At 37.2% G+C, this 21490-nt stretch overlaps 1 protein-coding gene across 1 annotated transcript in view; it reads right to left on the reverse strand.

The window, feature by feature from the left end:
- Window positions 1-6528: 6528 nt before the first annotated feature.
- The window catches only part of LRRC40 (leucine rich repeat containing 40), a 58775-nt gene continuing 43813 nt past the window's right edge, over window positions 6529-21490 (reverse strand). Inside the window, exon 15 of the mRNA XM_002925823.4 lies at window positions 6529-19773. Within this exon, the coding sequence (XP_002925869.1) occupies window positions 19668-19773 (106 nt within the window). The 3' untranslated portion in view covers window positions 6529-19667. The remainder of the gene's footprint in view (window positions 19774-21490) is intronic.

The following is a 21490-nucleotide window of genomic DNA, read 5'->3' on the forward strand; positions in this document are numbered from 1 at the left end:
TATATACATATATATATATATATAATGGATTTACTTTACATGCTGGTGTTTCAAGTATTCTATAGGATTTTCACAATAGTATCATGTATTGATGTCACCAAAGCTCTGAGAGTAATATTTGTAAGTTAACTGTTTTATGGGGACATTGAAAATACTGTATTTTTGTAGGGTCTATTAAAATGAGTGTCACTTATTAGAAGTACAGTGGTATTTTTTGGCAATAGAATTTGTCACTTGAAGGCAAATGATGCTTCACTTTATAGATGATGCACTAATTTTGATGTTGCTTTATGTCAGGGTGACATTATACCATGATTTTATAGGGTTTGACATTTAGCAATGATTAAATGATTGGCCTATTTAATATGTTTCCCAGAAGTAACTTTTAAATGCATTTTAATATATCGACAGTTTCTGATGAGAAATGTCTTTCAGAGCCTAATTTTCTTTGTCAAAAACTCACACCAAACCATGGTGCCACCGTTTCCAGCTGCTATTCCAGGATGACCATCATTAATCAAGATGGAGGCCCCCACAGGCCACACAAGATCACTTAAAGGAAAAACAAACTCCTGGGTGTAGTTTGGTTGGCAATGAAGCATCTCAACTCATCCCATCAGTTTTGTTTTATCTTTTATGGGAGACGTGGAAGAAGAGCCAGATAGAGGACTGCCCAAGTCTCTTTTCTTATGTCAGGTTTCCACATCAGACCCAGGGCTTCAAGAGATGCTTCTGAGGCACAAAGCTAAAAGGATCAGAGTAAACACCTCTTCCTGATGTGACAACATTGTCCTGGCCCAGGGCTCTCATCCTTCCTGTTCTACAGGAAATAAGGAAAAGAAAAGGGGTTCCTGACCAACTGGAAAAGAAATCTGATGTTTCAAAGCACCTCATTGTCAATTGTACTGCTGCATACTGAGAAAAGGCAGGTAATAATGAGAAGAGGCTTTTTTTTTTAGATTGATTGAAAAAAATTGCTAATTACTGGAAGGGTTAAGAAAATTAATTTATTCCATAGGTGACCAAAACCAAAATACATTAATTTCTGAGTATTGACTTTTAGAGTAACTGGTTTTGCTACCTGAAATTAGAATCTGGTTTATGTTAACCAACTCTCCCCACCAAAAAAAAAAAAAAAAAAAGGTGTGTCTTTTTAAAAAAGAAAATCAGCACCAACAAAAGAGTGGAATTCATGATGACTCACTCCAATAGACTGGCCTCTCAGTCTTTGATCTTTTTTTTTTTTTTAAGATTTTATTTATTTATTTGACAGAGAGAGAGACAGCCAGCGAGAGAGGGAACACGAGCAAGGGGAGTGGGAGAGAGAGAAGCAGGCTTCCCGCCAAGCAGGGAGCCCGATGCAGGGCTGGATCCAAGGACCCTAGGATCATGACCCAAGCCGAAGGCAGACACTTAACGGCTGAGCCACCCAGGCGCCCCTTGGTCTTTGATTTTTATTGAGATCTCTCTACTGAGGAAGCTGTCTAGATCTGGTGGATCAGTAAGACACAATGGAGGGGAATGGGAAAGATCAGGGTGGAAAGAACAAGCAGTGAACAGTATTGGTAGAATTCCTGCAGATTTTGCAAAGCCAAATAGACATTAGTGGACAATTTTTAAAACATTTACATGGCTTAAAATACGTTGCCACAAAAGCTCTCTTGTGATAATTCCCATCTTCCAGACAATATAAGTCACTTTAACAAACAGTAATTTTGAAACATAAGTGTACTTTTGACAAGGAATACTCAAAATCAGTATAACATACTAATACATCATGCTAATTTATTGCTCATGGAAACCTATAAAATATATATGTCCCGGTTAATTAAAACTGTTAATTGCATAAATATCAAACAATCTCCGTTGTTTCTGGGTCTTACATTGGATTACCACTTTCAAGATAAAAACAGTTTTAAAGAGAAGATGACAAATCAGCATTAATTTGTTTTTAATCTTGAAGATGATTGCACACATATTACTAATATAATTGCTTATTTAAAAAGTAGGACTGAAATATCCTTCGACGAGCAAACCAAAGAGATAGTATACCCAGACAGAAGAAAATGAAGAAATTAGATGTATACATTCAAATATTAAGTGAAAAGTATGTGAATTTGCCAGAATGATTAGATGAAGGGAGCCAGGAAAACATTTTACTGTAAACAATCAAATCAAATATCTCCACTGAAATTTAAATATTTGGAAAACATTGTTTGTTTGTCAACTTGTCTTTTCATTGGCTCTTAATGCTGTCCTCGGTCAGTTTCTGCCCCCTCTTTGGCACCCAGATGAAGAATGTCCATTCTGATGGATCTGCTGTTTTCAAGAGGCCACAATACAGCATAACCAGATAAGCAGGCTTGCTGGTAGAGGACCACCGCTCTAAGCCTTTGGTAAATTCAATCAGACAATATGCTTGACTGATTCTTGATATACTGACCAAACAGCGGGTTTACTGAACACTGGGTCAGCAAAAAGTTATGCAAATAATGAACTCCAAGAAGTTAAGGAGATAAGTCCTTTCTCCAGTATCAAGGAAAGCAGGGTCGAGTTTTCAGGAAAGTTCCTCTCACAGAAAGGCCCAGTCTTTCTGAGGGTCAATAAAATGTTCAAACATTGGGTTGGTGATGTGCCCTGTCTTACGGTTGTAGTGACCTGATCATCTGGGAATTGGGTGGAGCGGTATCTTCAGATTTGAGATCACCCGCATGAATTTTTTCCTTAGCAATACAACTGCTTTCCATTAAGAAAAGCATCCTGCCTTGACCCAGAATATTGCCCCCATCGCTCATTAAGACCATCGCCCAGGGATACATGATAGCAAGAAAATAGAATGTGGGCTGGGGAAAAACAGATGTGCGTTCTAGAAAGCACATGGGTTACTGTGATAGGAGATCCTGGCTGTCAGCTCTCCTGTGCATCCTTCAGCTTCATTTGATCTAAACTATTCAGAGAATGTATTTTCTGAAAGCCCCCGCTGTACGAAACTCAAAGCAGATGAAGTCAAATTGCATAGCTATATTCTGAACCTCCCGGGGGCATTTACATTTCTCGTATGTAGAACTGACCTCCCGCCATTGCTGCTGTAGCTACTATGGACCTGTCCCCTTCACCCCCCGTGATGTTCCAAAAGCAGTGGATGGCTGCTTCTATCCTGCAGACACAAGGATAAGAGCCCCCCTTAGAGTTCTAATTGTTTGGAGACCCTTGAGCATCTACTGATGGTTCCGGCTTCCGGTTTGGGAAGAACTTCCTTAGGTGACCAAGGAACTTGGAGTAGTAGCGTTAACCAAGGTACACGGGTGGGGCATTTTATGTCTCTGACAACAACAAACCAACCTTGTGTGCGAGGGTGAGGTGGCGATGCCTTAATAGAACCATGGTTCCACTTCTGTTTATAAAATGTTGAATTTTGCCATATTGACGACCCTCTCTAAGCCTGGCAGCTGATTGTTACTGGGACAAGTTCCGATCTTCCTCACCTTCGACACTAACTGCAAGCGAATGGTTTGGGAACACTCTCCCAAATTGCACAAATTCTACTTTGGAGAATTCAGAGATTTCTGATCTATGGAGGGGAAAAGTACACTCAACTCTTGATTTAAAAGAATAAATGAAAATCCAGAATCTTGAATTCCCCTGGACTCTTAACTATGTGATTATCATAATCTTCCCTGAGAGCGGTTCTAGGGGAAATGAAAGAGAGGAAAACTGAGGGGAGGGAAATAATTCATTGGTTCCAGCTTCAGAAGGTTTAGAAGCATTACTCTATCTGCTAGAGTTTCCCTAGCTGGATTTTGTTGGAGGGCAGTCAGCTCACACTTCGTTAACAACCCACTGAGCATGAAGCAAGATAAGAAATGGGACTGGATGTAAGACAGGCACCGAAGAGAAGGCTATCTCTGCAGCCGCCCTGATATCTCCCCAAATGATGCTCGAAAACACTTTTTTTTCCTTTTTTTTGGCCTATTTTTGTTAATAGCAGCACCTCAAAGAGTGGAAGATCATGCAATCCAGGCAGTGTTTATGTAGAAAGCACTGAAATCCTGTGCCTCTTATTAGTCTCATGTTGGAACCAATATAGGCCTGACCCGAAGAAGAAGCAATGGGTCAAACTTTTACAAATATTATTTTCAAACCTAGCATAATTTTCAATGTGTGTGGGAATGAGTGTTGAGAAAAAGTTAAATAAATCATCCAATCTTTCTCTAGTTTGAAAAGTATATATATTTTTTTCTTTAAACTATCACTGTTGTGCAGTTGTATTTGCACCAGGTCTTTGTTTGTTTGTTTGTTTGTTTTTCTGTCTTTAAAACAACATGAGTAAGCAGCCTACAGGCAGGTGTCACTATACCTGGAGTAAAATATCCTAGTACAGAGACTTTTATTGTCATCGGAAAACTCCATATTTCCTCCACAGGAAAGCAAGTACTATAGCTGAATCTCAGAGGATTAAGGTATGTCATTCAAAATTCTAAACATTTGGGGGCATTTTATTGAAGAATATAATGAAAACAGTAAGTACAATGTTCATAAATATTTGTTGAGCATCAACTATATACCAGGCTCTGCAAAGGATATAACACAGTCTCCTCTGCACAGAGTCTCACAATCAAGTGGAAAGATGAGAGAGCTTCCAGAAAAAAAGAGTACAAGGCAATATGGTGAGTCCCTCTGTCCCTGCCCTCAGCCCATGTATTGCAAAAGGAAGTAGCATCTTTATCTAGACAACTCTCTTCCCGGTTTGAGCATGGCTGTTCCATTGGGAGCTATAGATAGTTCTCCCTACCGGGTCTTATGGCCTTTGGGAGGCCATTATTGATGTTTACCAAGATGTAGGCAATATTTGATAGGCTAGAAGTGGCAAGAGTGGAGACTTACTGGACAAGATAAGTAGCAACCACAGTCCCTTGAATCTGTGGAAGAGAATTTTGCCAATTGATTTGTTCTAAAGAAGACAGAAAATATAATGAAAAATGGTGTTGTTCCGCCCGGCCCAGCACTGTGTCTCCATGCCCCTGACACGTTGGGGGAAAGCGGTGGAAGTCAGTACTTTATAGTGTGGGCTGTCGGATTGAAGGGATTCTTCTGTGTTGCCTCCCCAAGGGTTGCTCCTATGACCGTTGTCCGTTATAGACTATCAGGGAGCATGGGAGTCCTCAAGATCCAGTATTAGAATGAGGCACTCAGAAACGCAGTGAGCTGAATATTCATTCAGCCAGCTGCGTTTCCTGTTTATTTACCTCACTTCCTTCAGTGGGCTGAAGGACATTTTCATTACCTGCTGTTCATCCCACCCCATGAAAATACTGTTTGCATGAGGTTGGATCATACATATTTACAAATCACAGAGACCTCTTTATTCTTCCAAGGAAAGCTTGATTCCTCTGAATCTGGGAATTCCTTATTTTTTCATCACCCTCCCTGTGCATAATCAGTGTTTTTGACACTTAGAAATCCTTAACTTTCCCTGAGTATTCCCTGTGCTTTTCAACCTCAGCCTTTGCCCACACTGGTCCCTCCCCTGTAATGTCTTCCTTTCTCCATTCCCTTTCTAAATTATCAAAATTAGATGCAGCCATCAGAGTCCAGCTCAAGCATCACCACCACTATAAAACTTCTCCTAATCTTAACTGGAAGAAATTTCTCTTATGATAATACTGTCATATTAATTTTTGGTATATTTTATAGTACTTATCACATTCCACCTAAGGTCATAGCTATTTGGTATTTGTGCTTTCTCTCCTATCAACGATACACTCCTTAAGAGGATCAGACAATACTTCAAAGATGCATTCTAGACAGAAGAGCTTCCAGAGGGCACATCTGGTTTTGCTCACCATGTATCATTAGTACCTGTCATAGTAGGTGCTCAATAAATGTTTACACAGTGATTAAATCATGACAGGCCTGCCACATAAACACAATAAATATTGAATTAAATGGGAAGTTGGTGTCCAGTTTGCACAATCTTAAACCATAGACTTTTCACTTTTTCAGTTCATTCACCATGTCTGGTTTTTTGTTTTTGTTTTTATTTGCTCTTTTTTTTTTAATTCTCCCTTTTAATCTAAGACCTTTTAGGCTCTTCTGCTATGTGTCAGCAATTGTGTTTAATTTCTCATTAGTGTGTTCTAAGGACCTTAACACTGTCCAAAAAGTTTAAGAAGTGGCTTTTGTTCACTGAATTGGAATATATAACATCTATTCTTTTGATTTGTTTGGGTTTTATTTCTCTTCTTGAAAGAAGTCATGCATATAGATTCCAGAAATATTTCAGAGAAATGAATGCATGAGTTTGAATGTACAGAGCGATGGTTTTGGCCTTAAAGACACATTAAAGATAATCAAGCCCAGGGGCGCCTGGGTGGCTCAGTCGTCAAGCGTCTGCTTTCGGCTCAGGGTGTAATCCCAGGGTCCTGGGATCGAGCCCCACATCGGATTCCCTGCTCTGCTGGGAGCCTGCTTCTTCCTCTCCCACTCCTCCTGCTGTGTTCCCTCTCTCGCTGGCTCTCTCTCTCTCTGGCAAATAAATAAATAAAATCTTAAAAAAAAAAAAAAGATAATCAAGGCCAGTTCCTTCATCGTATCGGAGGACCAAAGCCTAGAGAGGTGATGTGACTCTGAACTGAGAAGACAAAAGTGTATAGTTAGATCTGGTTTTAGACCCTTTTTAAGGCTGTTCTCCCTGTACATTGTGACTTGGTAGATTACTTTGTGCAAGCTATTTTTAAAATTTGGAGGCATGAGGCATGGTTAAGAGAGTTGGGTTGGGAATGGGGTTAGGAAGAGGTAGTCGGGAAGAGGGAGTCCCCAGCCCTATTTTAGCTCTAAAATTTAGTGAAACTTCAGCCTCATGCTGCCTCTTCTAGAATAAAGAGGAGTCTGTCCACAGGCCTTTGGCCATAGTTCAGTCTGACAATGTTTACGCATTACATTTTGGCATCTTTTCTTGGACAGATTCCACCATTTGCATCCCTAAAGTGAAAATGTCATATACTCCAGCCAAAATTATCAAGAAAAGCTGCAGAGGCTATAGCATGAACATGATAACTATTTAGACAGATCACAGAAAATCTAGATTACTTGATAAAACCACATGTTCCCTGCCAAACTTTTATAGAGGTCTGAATCTGGCCTGTTGATATCAAAGTAGAGAGAAAGCTATTTATACTGCCATTAGCATTAACTTCATTAGATACTTCCATTATAGGGGGAAAAAGAGTAGAATCTAGCCCCTGAAAAAAAAAGTAGTGTCTAAGAGGGGAAAGCCCTGGGTTGGTACGCTCCTAACCACACAATTCCTTTATTACCTCATAGGATCTTGATTTCCTTGCAAGTAAAGAGTTTCTTTCTTATCTTTCTCTCAGAAATATTTCCCTTACTTTTCTATTTGAGTTGCAAAGCACATTGACTTCAGAATTTAGTGAAATAGTCCCAAAGTTAAATCCATTTCTCATCTACTATTTTGCTTATACAAATAATAATTACTCCATCTGCCTCTGTCTTTTCATTTCCTTGTATGAGGGGAACTTGCTATGTCCTTACATGAAGAGAACTTACTACCTGGCTGATGATGGCTTCTTTTCAGGATTTTTTAAACTCTAGAAGCCATAAGTATACATTAAGGAAACTTTCATCATCATTTTCTTTAAGAGTATGGTGCCTCAAACTCTCCAGAGGTCTACACTTGGGTCTTATAGCCCCGTGTTATATATTTACAGAGGGAGAGAATGCCAATGTCTGTTTGAACCAATTGAAGTGAAAAATGAAAAGTAAATTATTAGTTGAGAGAGTAACATTTTATAGTAAGGATATTTCAGAATAATAAGAGTACTTTAAGTAAGAGTATTTTACAATAATGAGTGAGAGCAGACTTGAGGGCTGGATGAAGGAGAGAAATTAGTAAGTTATTAGAGAAGAATGAAAAAGGGAAAAGAAGGGAGATAAAGGACTGACAGAGAGGAACAATGAGAAACTGGATGACAGAAATCAGACAGAGACAGACCCTCCAATTTGTTGGTGACCACACCCCTCCTTCAGACAGCCCCAGCACTCCCTTCCTCTCCTTTCCCCTCTCCAGGCTGGAAGAGTGATCTTTCCAGCTCTTCTTGGTTTCTGGCCTCCTTCCCATTCTTTTAGAAGTAGAAAGAATTCAAAATGAAAAATAAGACATATAGTAGAATTATATTTCATTTCATTGCTATTTATTTCCAGAAACTACTTTCATAATGTAGTGAATAATTTTTTGACACGCAACTTCCCAGTATAAGGAAAATCACCAAAAGTTATCTCATTTCAAAAAAATAAACCGGCAGTTCTCTGAAATAAAGACTAATATCAAACAAGTTAGCCATAGGTAAATTCTGAGGGGAAATGAGGAAAATTATTGCTTTATTGTAAGATAGAAAAGGACCTTGAGAGGACCTGTTTCATTTTTCTAACTTCTGGAAATAATTAATGCTATTTTTAATTTCCTCCAGAGAAGAGGCTGCCAGTTAACTCAGTAACCCACCCTGATAAAGCAACAAAACATGTGTTTCATCCCAAGAAGTCTCGGTTTAAATTGCTGGGCTTAAATCTGATATATACTATCCTCATCTGTAGTTGGACAGAGCCATGTACTTTTTAGAAACATAGCTGCAGTTAGGAAGAGCCGCCACTAGATGGAGCCTTTATATCTATATTTTGTATCCATGTCTTGGCAAGTCTCTAGCTTGGAATGACCATACACTCTGGACAGTCCCTTCTCACACCTGTTGTGCTAATTTAACTGTGAATAAGTAACTGCTAATAAACTGTTGGTAAAACTGTTAACACCCATCTCTGTACTCTTTTGAGATAATTAATTTGAAACAACACTTTAAATTCAAACATTATGAGAAAACAAATTAAGAGCTTTGAGTTATTTTAAGTAGTTTCTATATTTTTTGACTAAACCTCTCTGGTTGTATCCCAATCATAGAGGGACCCAATCATGGGGGGGGGGGGAGAGAGAGAGAGAGACTGCTCTCTCTCTAAGCCTTGGTGAACGTGTGACTTAGTTTTGATATTCCCAATTGTTCAGGTTAATTATTACATGTGCCATTTTAATAGTTCTCTAATTTGCTTGTGGTTTCCAAATATTTTGTGTCTATCTGCCATTATTTTAACCAGATATTCCTTCAGATATGCTCATTCTAAATATGTCGAAAGATATTTGGTACACATTATTTACAATACATATTTTTAAATGAGCTCTCTAAAACTTAAACATCGGGATTTAAATGTGCCTAGGACAGGCTTCCTTACATGATGGCTGGATCATAGCTTTAAAAGCCAAATGTTACTGTTCACTTCTTCTAAGTTAATTATATCCTCACCCTCACAGCTTAGCCAGCACCCTTGTTTGGGACTCTCCTTCGTTAATTACATCAAAGTCCTATTTATTTGTGGGTTCATGGTGTTTCTCTTCCAAGCATTTAATCTTTTCTTCTTCCAATCCCAAGCAAGAATAGAAGGAAAACATGTTCTTCTTTCCTGAAGTCTATGTGAAACTACTTAAATCCTCTGGTGTTTTCCTCCAGAGGAAACCATTTCCTTCTGGCCCCATGACCACGAAGCATGAATATAGTGTGCTCTTTCTTAGGAAATTCATTCAACCTTCTTTGGGGATTGCCCTATGAGCATAATTTTTCAGCCATACTTACGGTGTCATTCAATTTAGCAATAAGTATTTTGCACTTGATAGAATCCCACATCTTGTTATGATCAAGACAGATTTCTCTAGCAGGCCATCACTATGATATAAAAGCATGAAAGTTGCTGGAAAACATTACAAATATAGGTTTGTAACCATTTCCCAGAGAAATTCAAACTTGGGACTCTGTCTCACACACACACACACACACACGCATGCACACATGCACGTCAGTCACTTTTTTTTTTAGGTTTTCACATATTTCTGAAAAATGATAGTTATTACCCTGTGATCTAGGAACCTAGGTCATCGTAAACTACTCAGAGTTAAAATACTATACTTTCTTCCTCTTTTCTTTTTTAAACTTTCCATAAATACCTCCAGCATGTTCAGCTACACCTGCACAATCTATACCCATATTTAGAAGCTTTTCAGCCAGGCCTTTGTGTAGGCTAGAATAGATCTGGCTTAGAGAGCAGTGGAAGCATGCTCTCCTAGGTCTTCCTCTGGGCCATCCTGAGATCTGCTCTCTAGCCAATCTGTGGCTTATCCTTTTTAAAAAGTTATCAGTAATTAAAACAATTTATCTTTGTCTTGCTGTACCATTCAATTAAATAAAAAATATTAATGAGCAAAGGATTTTGAGAACAGTGGGAGATATAAATAAGCTACCATCCCCCTCTCAAGAAACAGTGTAGTGGGGAGACAGACACAAAAAGTTTAATAAATGCTGTGTAGTGTCCACAAGATATGAGGAGAGAACAGAGAATAAGGTATTATCACTTTCTCTCCCAGTCTAATAAGATGGCAAATGTTTCCTTTCAGCTTTATTGTTTTTTTTTTTTTGAAGATTTATTTATTTTAGAGAGAAAGAGAGAGTGGGCTGGAGACGGGGGAGGGGCAGAGGAGCGAGAGAGAATCTCAAGCAGACTCCCCACTGAGCTTGGAGCCTGATGACCTAAGCCGAAATCAAGAGTTGAATGCTTAAGCGACTGAGCCACCCAAGCACCCCTCAAGTTTTATTGTTTTTATAATGTGAGTGAGGATGAGTTTTCTATTCCCTTAGGAAGGCAGGCTCCTGTCCCTCATATATGTTCTTTTCCAAAAAGGACAATGTCTAACGTGACACGGGAATGGAAATAACTGTAGTCCTCATCTAGAATGTACCGTAGCAGGGAGGAATAGTCATTAGGCCAGCTGAGTTCTGACTTTCCGCTTTCACTTGGCTTTGTCCTTCCAACGGATTGTCCTTAAGGGCCAAAGTCAGAGGGGCTGAAGGGCAGCTCCTCCTTCCTGGAGGGAGAGCACTGCAGCTTAGTAACAAAGGCCTACTGTGCTGCTGGAGGAGATCAATCTGAGGAAAGGAGAGAACAGAGCAGTGAACCTTTGGTGTCTGTTGAAACTTTGCTTTAAAATAATTCACTTGTATTTTAAACACAAGAAAAATGCAAATAATTCTGGTGGACTTGCATATTCTAAATACGTGTGCACTTACAGACAAGGAAAAGATCACACTCTTTACTATTAGCAAACACCCCACTATTAGAAGGATGCTTTGTGTTTACGAACAGAACAGGACCCATTAGAGTTCAGTATGAAAAGCAACTTGAACAGCACCTATAATAAAATTTTCTAGGAAGCAAAACACCAAAGAGAGCCTGGAAGTATGCAAGTATACAGACCAAGTCTCACGCATGGCGTCAGAGAGGGGCTGAGATGCCCGTGGGGCCTAGCTCCAGATCCTTCTCAAAGGTCCTTCAGTGTCTGCAATTCCACAGGGCAACACCTCTAAGCACTGGGAAGCGGTAGCCATCTAAATTCCTGTAAATTATTCTGAGGGAAAAATCTCGTCAGGGACGACACTGGCAAGAGAAAGACCAGATACCGTTTTACATTGAACAAAATCCCAGCGTTTTTGTTTGTTCTTTGAGGTTAAATTAAGGCTTTTTTTTTTTTTTTTTAACTCAGGTTGGAGTTAGCCTAGAGGTAGGACAGCAACTATATCATAGAGGTGGGTTCAAAAAGTGTCTGAGTTCAACTGTGGTCTGGAAAATCAGTTGCCACTTAGAGACGAAGTGGTGGCTTTTCCCTTGGAGTCATTTAGTATCTCTGTGCATCAAATTAGAAAATGTAAGTTTATTAAAACGATTTGCAAAGGATTGTGAAGCATGCTTACAGTTGAAAATGAGACTGTGTTTCTTCAATACTTAACCTGTGGGCTCCTGACCCTCAAGTACCACTTTGGGCATATTGCTGGACATGAAGTTTGAAAACTACTGGAAAAAGCCCAGTATCTATATATATTTGGTGGCCAACATGAAAAAGCCATCTTTTTTATTTTTTATTTTTTTTTATTTTTTGGCACTATTAAACAGAACTGTTTATTTAACAGCTATGGGGTATGATGCCCTTGTTTTTTAGTTTTTAATAAAAATTATAAATACTTAAGATGTACAACATGAGGATTCAATATATAAATACATTAATGAAATTATTACAGTCAAGCTAATTAACTCATCTCCTCAGTTACTTTGTGTGTGTGTGTGTGTGTGTGTGTGTGTGTGTGTGGTAAGAGCACCTGAAATCTACCCTTTTAGCGAATCTCCAGTATTTAATACAATTTTATTAACTACAGTCAGCATGCTGAACTCTAGACTTACTCATCACATTCCTACTATGCAGACATCATCATTCCACTTGTAAGTCAGCTTTTGTATTTCCAAATTCTTGTGACAGTTAAAAGCAGTAAATGTCCTAATAGTGCCAAGATTGGTTCTTTTGTGAACTAATGCGGACTGTCTGCTAAACCTGAGAAAACTCTATGAAAGTTGTGTCTCTAACTCCTTAGGGTACATGAAATAGCAGGGAATCACTTACACAACCCCAGAGAAAACTGAGAGGAGAAACCAAACTGACTAAAAAAACTGAAGGAATCAAATTTAAATTCTCAATACATCATGACAAGTGTTATAACAGTTTTAAATTCTTGTCTGAAGAGTGAACGGATATGGTAAAACTATTAAATACAATTGTGTTAGGGGGCCTCTCAGCCTAGAGGAACTCAAGTTTGTCCAAGATCTACCCGGGAGACCACCAATACAAAGTCTCGAAAAAGCTAATCATCTTTAGTTTCATCCACACCAATTTGTCTTCTCCAGGCATCTGCTACCTGAGACTGTATCAGAAATGAAAAGAAGCAGTGTCTTATTTATCATATGTCAAATTCAAAGGCATAGCTGCTTGTGAAGACCCTACTATGCTTTATTCACCACAGAAAGAGATGTGCTTACCTGTCCCTAGTATAAAGCCGTCTTTCCTGCGGCTTTAAAGATCAGTCCTGTGTCAGATTATTTTAATGCTTCCTCCCTGCAAAAGCCAACCATACAAGTCTCAAATCCTGAAATTCACTGGAATATTTATCGAAGTTATTTTAGCATAAGCAAGACCACTGTACTCAAATCTCTGTTTATCAAGTTTGCCTCCAAGCCCTGAGAGTGGAGGAAACTTCAGGCATTTTATGGGATTTCAGAATTCTCCAGGCACTCTGGGGAAAACAGAAATTAACGGGCTTTTGGCATTTCAAGAACTCATTGTTGGGATTATCAAAGGCTTCAGTAAGAAATTCAAACAAATAGGACAGCAAATCATTAGTGAGAAAGCAAAAAGCATTTCTAGTGAAATCTCTGTCCAGTGTACTTAGCATACTGCACAAAGAGCTTATTTTATCCAGACCATTTGCAGTTAGATGTACCCTAAAGACAACTATCCAATAATGGTTTGTCTCCTACTTCCTGGGTGGTGTTGTTTCTAGTTTGTGTGTGTTGGGAGGGTGGGGCAGGGGGAGGATGTCACTACTACTTGAAAACTAGCTCTCCTGGAAGGATCAAATCATCTGCAGTGTGATTTGTCGTCATCTCCTGAGGACAATTGTATTTAAATATAGGCCAACACTTAAGTCACAGCAATGAGGCTTAATCACAGGATTTCAGAAAACAGCCTTTTGGGAAGCTTGGGGACAGGATGGTGCAGTGGCCCTAGAGCCTCTGAAAGTGCGGTGTGTTAAGTCTGCCTTTCTCAGATTAGGCTGAAACTTCAAGTCCTTGCTGAAACTTCCAAGTCTTTGTACAGATGCCTTGGAATCCCGGAGTCTTTTAATCAGTTTATTATCAACTCTAGAATGACAGAGGGGCATACACAGAGAGGACTTGTAACAGGTGAAGTGAAATAATTATTTCCTTAATGAAAAGCTAAATTCTAGGTTACTTGCAGTAGCTGCTTGTTGGGGGAGGAGAACCACAAATTTAAAATTGTGGTGATTTTTTTTTTTTAATGTTCAGGAAAATGTTTGAAGCAATAATATATTAGGTGTGCAATACTTTTGTCAGGGAGAGTGTCCTGGCTTTGGAAGGGTGAGAAGAGAATTGTTACAGCAGTCTGCTTTTCAAAGGGCAGCTTTGATCATATGGTTAACTTGACACTTGGGCTGAGGAATTCAGCCTCACCAGGGATGGGGCTGGATTTTATCAAGAGCTCCCCTTATCCAAACTACAACATGCTAACTGCTTTCTCTCCACATTCCCCACATCTCAGCCTCCAGGATCTGCTACCAACAAGTCATTTTGTCCATTTTCATTGGTCTGACCACACAAGGAACATCCTGTTTCTTTAAATCTCTGATGCTCAAATTGCCATGTAGAAACCAACTCCCTATCAATTTTCTCCACATTTAATCCTCAGCTTCTTGTCATATTTTCATTTTTCTGCATTGGTTCCCATGGTAACGAGTCTATTGGCAGAGAAAGTGTGACTCTGCTTTTAGCCTTCTGCACAATACAAAATCCTTCTAGTGATCCTCAGGCAAGTGTCATATAAAAAGGCAGGGAGAGACTACAGTTCCCTAGGCTAATGCCTCTAAACCCCTACCCCACTGCATGTTCTTGCCCACCCTATTCCCAACCAGGCCCACTGCCCAGAATCCCTTCACCTCTTGATCCAAGTATTCGAAGTGCCCTCCTATCCAACTACAGATGCCGGGACTGAACCTTTTCTGTTCAGATGGCTTCCTCTTCTGTCAGTGACTTACCGGACAGAAATGTGTAACTAATGGCAATGGCCATTTGGAGGCAACATGAGAGAAGCAACTTGCACTCAATTTTCTATTAAATATCCTTAGTATGCATCTGAGATGTATAGAGCCCAGGGAATAAGTAGGTCCTGAATGGAGCCTTAAATCGGTGTCTAATTTTAGGACAATGGGGACATTTAAACATTTTCTCCCAATGAGTAGTTAAGTGGCACATGAGGGGAAGCCAAGGAGTCATCCCAGAGAACTGAGCTCCTGAGGAAGAGGAAGAGATAACAATGATCTAGAGAAGCAAAGGAATCCTTGTGACTGGTGGCCGAATGTAAGCAAGGGAGCTACAGTTGGGACAATTCAGGGTTCAAGTAAGGAAAAGGTAAGAAACCTACTGAAAGCTAAGGAAATGGAGCATAGAGAAAAAAAGGAGTTTTGAGTTAACTGTCTGCAGAAAGGGAGCCTGCAAGTGAGAGAATAGCTTTCTGCAGACTTTGGCCCAACTCCATCTACAAAATATTTTTCCAAGTAATCTTTCTCTTAATAGCAGATTAAATATTTTATTTTGAATTCTAGAATTCCACTGTGGCTTGGCAGTAAGTTATATGCCTAGCAACCCCAAATCTCCTACGTCCTCAGTATTTAGGAAAAAATCAGGAACTATTCATCAGAAATTTAACAGTCCCCATGCTTAATGTGCTTTTTATTTAGGTTTTTTTTTTGTTGTTGTTGAAAAGTTAATGAATTCAGGGGAATGAAAAATAGATGTTAGAAATAAAAATGTGGGTATCTCTAAGAAAATTATCAAATGTAAATGATTCCTTTTTTCATTGGGTCTTATAAAAATATGTGATACTTAAGCATATTGAAGTTTTAGAGTCAGCTGATTATATTGTACAAAGGTATTTTTGGCCCTTTAAAGGTTATTTTCCTACATTAAGAAAAGTTTTCTTATATTAAAAACTTTTTATTGTGACTCAGGTTTTGTGTGTCTGTACAGACACAGTATATAGGTGTTTTTCTTTGCGCACTTGTTTTGCACAGGTAAAATAATGAGATTAAACAATGCCCAGGTATGCAGGTCAACTGACTTTTATGGTAGCTAGATTAAGGAAAGCATTTGATGAATGGACAAAAGAAATCACATGATCTTTGTATCTTTCCGTCTCTCTTCCCCTTCCCCAGCATACATCTCTTATTTAGTCAGGAAATCTTATGTAATTTTTTTGGAAAGTCCACAGGAAACCAAGTTGCAAGTCTCAGGCAGATAGAACATAAAGCGGTTCCCTCATTTGTTAGAATGGTTATTTATTTTCAGAATGTAATGCCGAAATAAATTTTATATTCAGTACTTGTAGAGTCTTTCCACTCAGAGGACTCTTATTGGTCTTGAATGTGGAAAAGGCATCTGTTCAGGGCAGTGACTAATGTTGTATGTTAAGTTTTACTCTAGGAAATTTGGTTTTAGCTTTGATGACACCTAGTGTCAATAATGCAATAAATGTTTTATACTGCTTTCTGATGTTTAGGTATTTCCGTTTAACATCCTCAACTGCGTTTTTCTCCTTGAAAATGCAAGCCTTACTGTTTTCTGTTTGGAATGAAGAGAAATATAATTGATAGGCAGATAAGCTGGATACTTTCGTCTCAAAGCCAGCCAAGTTTCTTTTTGGACTCAGTGTATAGAAGGGACTAAAGGAAGCTTAAGAACAATGGCACTGTCTTCATATAAAGGAGCAATCTTTTCCTAGTTAAAAGTCAGAGGTGAATCTACGAAATTGTAAATTTCAAGGACCATCCCAAATAGCCTTATAAAAGTAAGGTTGTAAGTGCTGTAGTTTCATTTTTCCCCACTTGATAACCACCCAAGAGCACCCCCCACCCAGCTGTATGTAAGTAAACCACAATATGAACTATGGTCTCTTTCTACTCAGAGAAGAAATATTAACAGCAGCAATTCTAAATAGACAGCGACAGATTTTTAATTGGTCTGTAAAGAATTATAAGTAAAAGGATATTAGATACTAGGTTTTTAGAATTTTAAGTATCCATGAAAATTATTCTTTCATTCCTAAACTACTTGACAATTGGTTACTTTGGATCTTAGTTATGGGGGAGGGGGGACATGACACAATCCTTTTATTACTGTGTAAAGAAGTTCTAATTCCACCTATTTATATTAATATTTTTCATGTGCTAAACACATGTGCACACATACAAATTATCCATTTTTCCTTTGAGATCATATAATTCAGTTAGTGAAATATTTCACTCTTCTTTAAGAAAAATTCCTACGCAGTGATGCAACATTGGGCCACTATTTTAGTAAGATGAAGACAGTCTCTAGACTCACTCTTTTTCAACATCTGACTTCACTACCATATGTGCAGCACAACAGTGACATCTTAAGGCCAAGTAACTAGAACTCCTTTAGCCAGAGAAAGAACTTGAATTGGGATCTGTTCTCAAAGAAATTTCATTATGTTATCAAGTAGTTTTCAAGTTCACAGTTTGCAACTGGTAGATCTTTATAAATGCTACTTTTGACTTCTTTTGCAGTCTTTGTGAACATTTTAATGTGCACTGGTAAACACTAACATTTTACATAGACATATTGTATATTAATGCATGCATTTCAATGCATAGTTTATTGACTCTCCCCTTGTAAAGCTTTTATGGAATAAAAACAAGCCACAGCAGTATAGCAAAAGAGGCTTAATCTTTATAAATTGGGGCCTTTTCTGTCTCTTTGCTAGCCTAGGTGGCTGTATACAAATTTGGGTGGGAGGGGGCAAGAAACACCTCTTAACATTTAAGGTTTTCTACATGGATGAACTCTAGTAAATTCAAAATAAATTGCTTACTTTAGTAAAAAATTTTACCATTTTATAAAAAAAAATTAAATCATGACATGTTTAATTGAGATGGCTGTATTGTAATTAATATTTTGAGATAATTGTGATTTTGAGCTTCAATTATATATAAAAAGTTGTCATTTTTGTATGTGCTAAAAAATGTATCACAATTAACAGTACTTTTTAGTTGAACTACATATTGATGTAAATAAAAACTGAATGAAGACATATTTACTACTTTATTAACATAGATTGTGAATGTACTTAATGGTTTTTTTGCAGTATGAGACCATAATGACCTTGAAAGCTGCTTCATTTTATGTGCAAAGGAGTCCTATGAATCTATATTTTAAATTTACTGAATCAGTGAAATTAATTACTTTGTCAGTTAATTTGCAAATGCAAGCTGTACTCTCCAGTTTATTTTATGTATTGACACTAATTGGTAAAGGTGTACAATGTGATTAGAATGCATTCTGAAGATGCTTTCTGTACAGATACAAAATACAGGGACTAAAATAATGCTGTGCAGTGTATAGCAGAGCCATTTTTCGGCTTTGGTGTACTCAACTTTTTCAGTATTTAAAAACGTGTTTTGAATAACATAAAAGTCTCTTTATTGTATAAATAATAAAATGTCACCTTATTGTAAAGTGTCTTTTGTTTAATATCAAAGCAGATTTCTTAGCCAGAGTTGTAGTATGAAAAGGACATGTTTTTTTAAGCCAAAAACAACCATTATAATCAATATTTGAAAAGTGTAACTTTTATTATGAACATCTTTATTAGTAATGAGTTTTTTCATAATATAAGCATGCCTCAATCACCCAAAAGCTAGCTAGCTACCTACCTACCTATCTATATAAGTTAATAAACAGTCTGTGGATTGGCTACTTAATAAAATCACATGGTAAGTTTTATAATGACTGATCAGCCTACCTCTGAAATTTTGGGTGTAAATAAAAATATTTCTATTTTATTTTTACTAAATCAAGTTAACCTGTCACAAAATCCCTTTTAGAAAATTTCCACATGACTACAAGTTTAGTCTTATGAAGATTAGAAGTAAATTTGAAAAGTAAGGCCCTGGAAATTTAAAAAAAAAAAAAATGCACAAGGTTGGATTAGAACACATCAACAGAGTAGAGAATGTATACAAATATCTGCTTAGTAAGTCATTTAAGAAATTTCGAAGATTTCTATGCGGTATATGGTATTAATTACTTTCTGTTGTGATATCTATAGAATTAAAATAAGCTCTTCAGTACTTTTTTTTAAAGAAGAACAAAAGGTATTTGTAAACAGTCTGAGGGGAAAATATGCAGATCCAATCCCTTTAAATTTCTTGAATCTGGAATTACTGGGTTACTGTACAGAAACTTAATAGTAAGAAATCGTTTTTAAAAAACTTGTCATGTTTTAAATTCAAAATTATGAGAGCAATTTAAACAACACTTTTACTGTTTTCTCTACCAATAACTACACCTCATGTAACATTTCTGTTACATTAGAAATTATGACAAAACGGTTTCATAAAATGTGGGGAAAAGGCTAGAAAAGAAACATCTCAACTAGATTAAAACAAAAGCAAGACAGTGAATGTTAATTTAAAACTTATACCAAGACCAACCACAACACAAAAATCTTAACATGGGTAAGGAAAAGCCTTATTTTTTTAAATGCCAAAGAACAGTTTTGAATAAAATTCAATTCAATTTTATATCTAACAAAGAGGTAGAAATTAGATGGTCATATTCAAATCAATTGGTCACATTATATGTAACACAAACAGAAATGGTGGGAAAAATCCCACTTCTACAAAAATGCTTTATCATTATAAAAATATCAAACTAATTTAAATAAAAATTTATTTTGAAGAAATTGTTTGCTATAACAAATGAAAGTAAGATAAATTTATGCAAAACATTCAGAACAAATGCATGAATACTGTATGTGGTTATCACCATTACGAACGCACGATACCTTAGAAAAATGTTACTTATCAATGTAAGAAGTCTAAGAATTAACATGACCAAGATTATAAAACAACTCCAATTTAAGTAGGAATCCGGTCTCTCAAATATTCCAGAATAGCAGCTGTTCCTTTCATTAATATGGCTGCTCGAGGAACACGGAATGGATTTCCATCTAGTAGTAGTGTTCTAAACAAAAGAGAGAATAAAGAATTTTAACATTTTCCACTAGGGAGGCTTTTCTTCTAATTTCATTTAAAACTTTATAAATAAATTTGTGTATGTTTTTCCATTTGTCCCTTTTCAAATCTAAGCATTTCAATAGTTGGAATTAGAACTATAATAATAACCCAAACAACATTAATTGAATACTTATTTTATGAAAGGTATTGTGCTGAGTAATTTATGTTCACTGACTCTCTTACTTAACAATCTTATGATGTAGACACCATTGATATTCCTATTTAATAGATAAGGAAACATAAATTCAGGGAAGTAAGACAGACGTGTCCCAGGATTATACAGCTATTAAACAGAGGAGCTGTGACATGAGCCACCGTTTTACCCATCTTCTCAATCTTATAATAACCGTATATTACACAGTTGAATTACACTTACACATTAGAATGAGCATACTTGTCAGTATACCAAGGACTACAGTGTAATCAATATATCCCCCCTCCACTCTGGGAAACATTGACAAATTCCTGCTTTCTACCTCCTTTGACCAGATACACACAGAAAATCTATTTACATGTTCTAAAATGAGGTTCAATTTAAGATTTGAGGACTGGCTGACTTGTTTCTTTATGTAATTAATGGAAAAAATTATAAGATAAAGAGACTTTTATTTTAATTTTCAATAATTTACGTGTTTGTGTAAACAAAAGCCAAAGGATTCATACCATATTACACAATAGATCTAAATGATACTTTCAATATTTCTATGGGCTGTGGGGATTCCTTTAAAGACTGATTTTCTTAATTTATAAAAAGGAATTAATTATAGTCAATACTCATTATTCACAGCCTCCATATGTGCTAATTTGCCTACTATTAAAATTTATTAGTAACCCCAAAATCAATACTCAAGGCACTTTCGAGGTCATTTCTGGATACGCACACAGCAGCAAAAAATTTGAGTCAATCGCTAGGCACATTCTCAGCTGAGGTCAGAAAGGTGATGCTCTCCCTTTTTGTGTCAGTTCTCACACTGTAATCAAGTGTCCTCTCTGTGGTCTACTTAGTAGTGCAACATTTTTTGCAATTTTGTACTTTGTGTTGGTGATTCCACTGTTTAAAATGGCCTGCAAGTATCGTGCTGAAGTGTTGTTTGTTTTTCCTCAACACAAGAAGGCTGTCGTGTGCCTTACAGAAAAATACATATACCAGCTAAGCTTCATTCAGGCATGAATTACAGTGTGTTTGGCCATAGTTAAATGTTCATGAATAATTAATATTAAATGCAGAAACACACATAGAACAAGGTTATGTATTTACTGGTTCATGAAATGTGACCAAAGGCTCGAAAGAGCCTAACTTTATACTTCCCCTAGCAGTAATGGTTCAGTATTCACTAACTTGTTGTTCACAGAGACTTTATAAAATACAACTACTGCAAATAACAAGAACCAACTGTATTTGCCTCTTATAATTCACTGATATGAGGCAACAAAGCAGATGCAGTGCTGCCCTAGTAAAATGTGCCTAAACCATCTATACAGTTTTCAATAATTAAATTACTTCTGACACATTCTGCTTAAATATTTGGCTTTCTGTTGACTTCTCAAACTCTCTTTATATTCATTTAACAAGCACTAATTGAGTGCTTACTGTGTTCTAGGCACTAGGACAACTTTTTTCTAAAGGAGGAAAAAGAAATGATACAAATGAGTCCAAACAAAGC

This window comes from Ailuropoda melanoleuca, chromosome 2 (assembly GCF_002007445.2).
Source record: "Ailuropoda melanoleuca isolate Jingjing chromosome 2, ASM200744v2, whole genome shotgun sequence".
NCBI classification, from domain to species: Eukaryota; Metazoa; Chordata; class Mammalia; order Carnivora; family Ursidae; genus Ailuropoda; species Ailuropoda melanoleuca.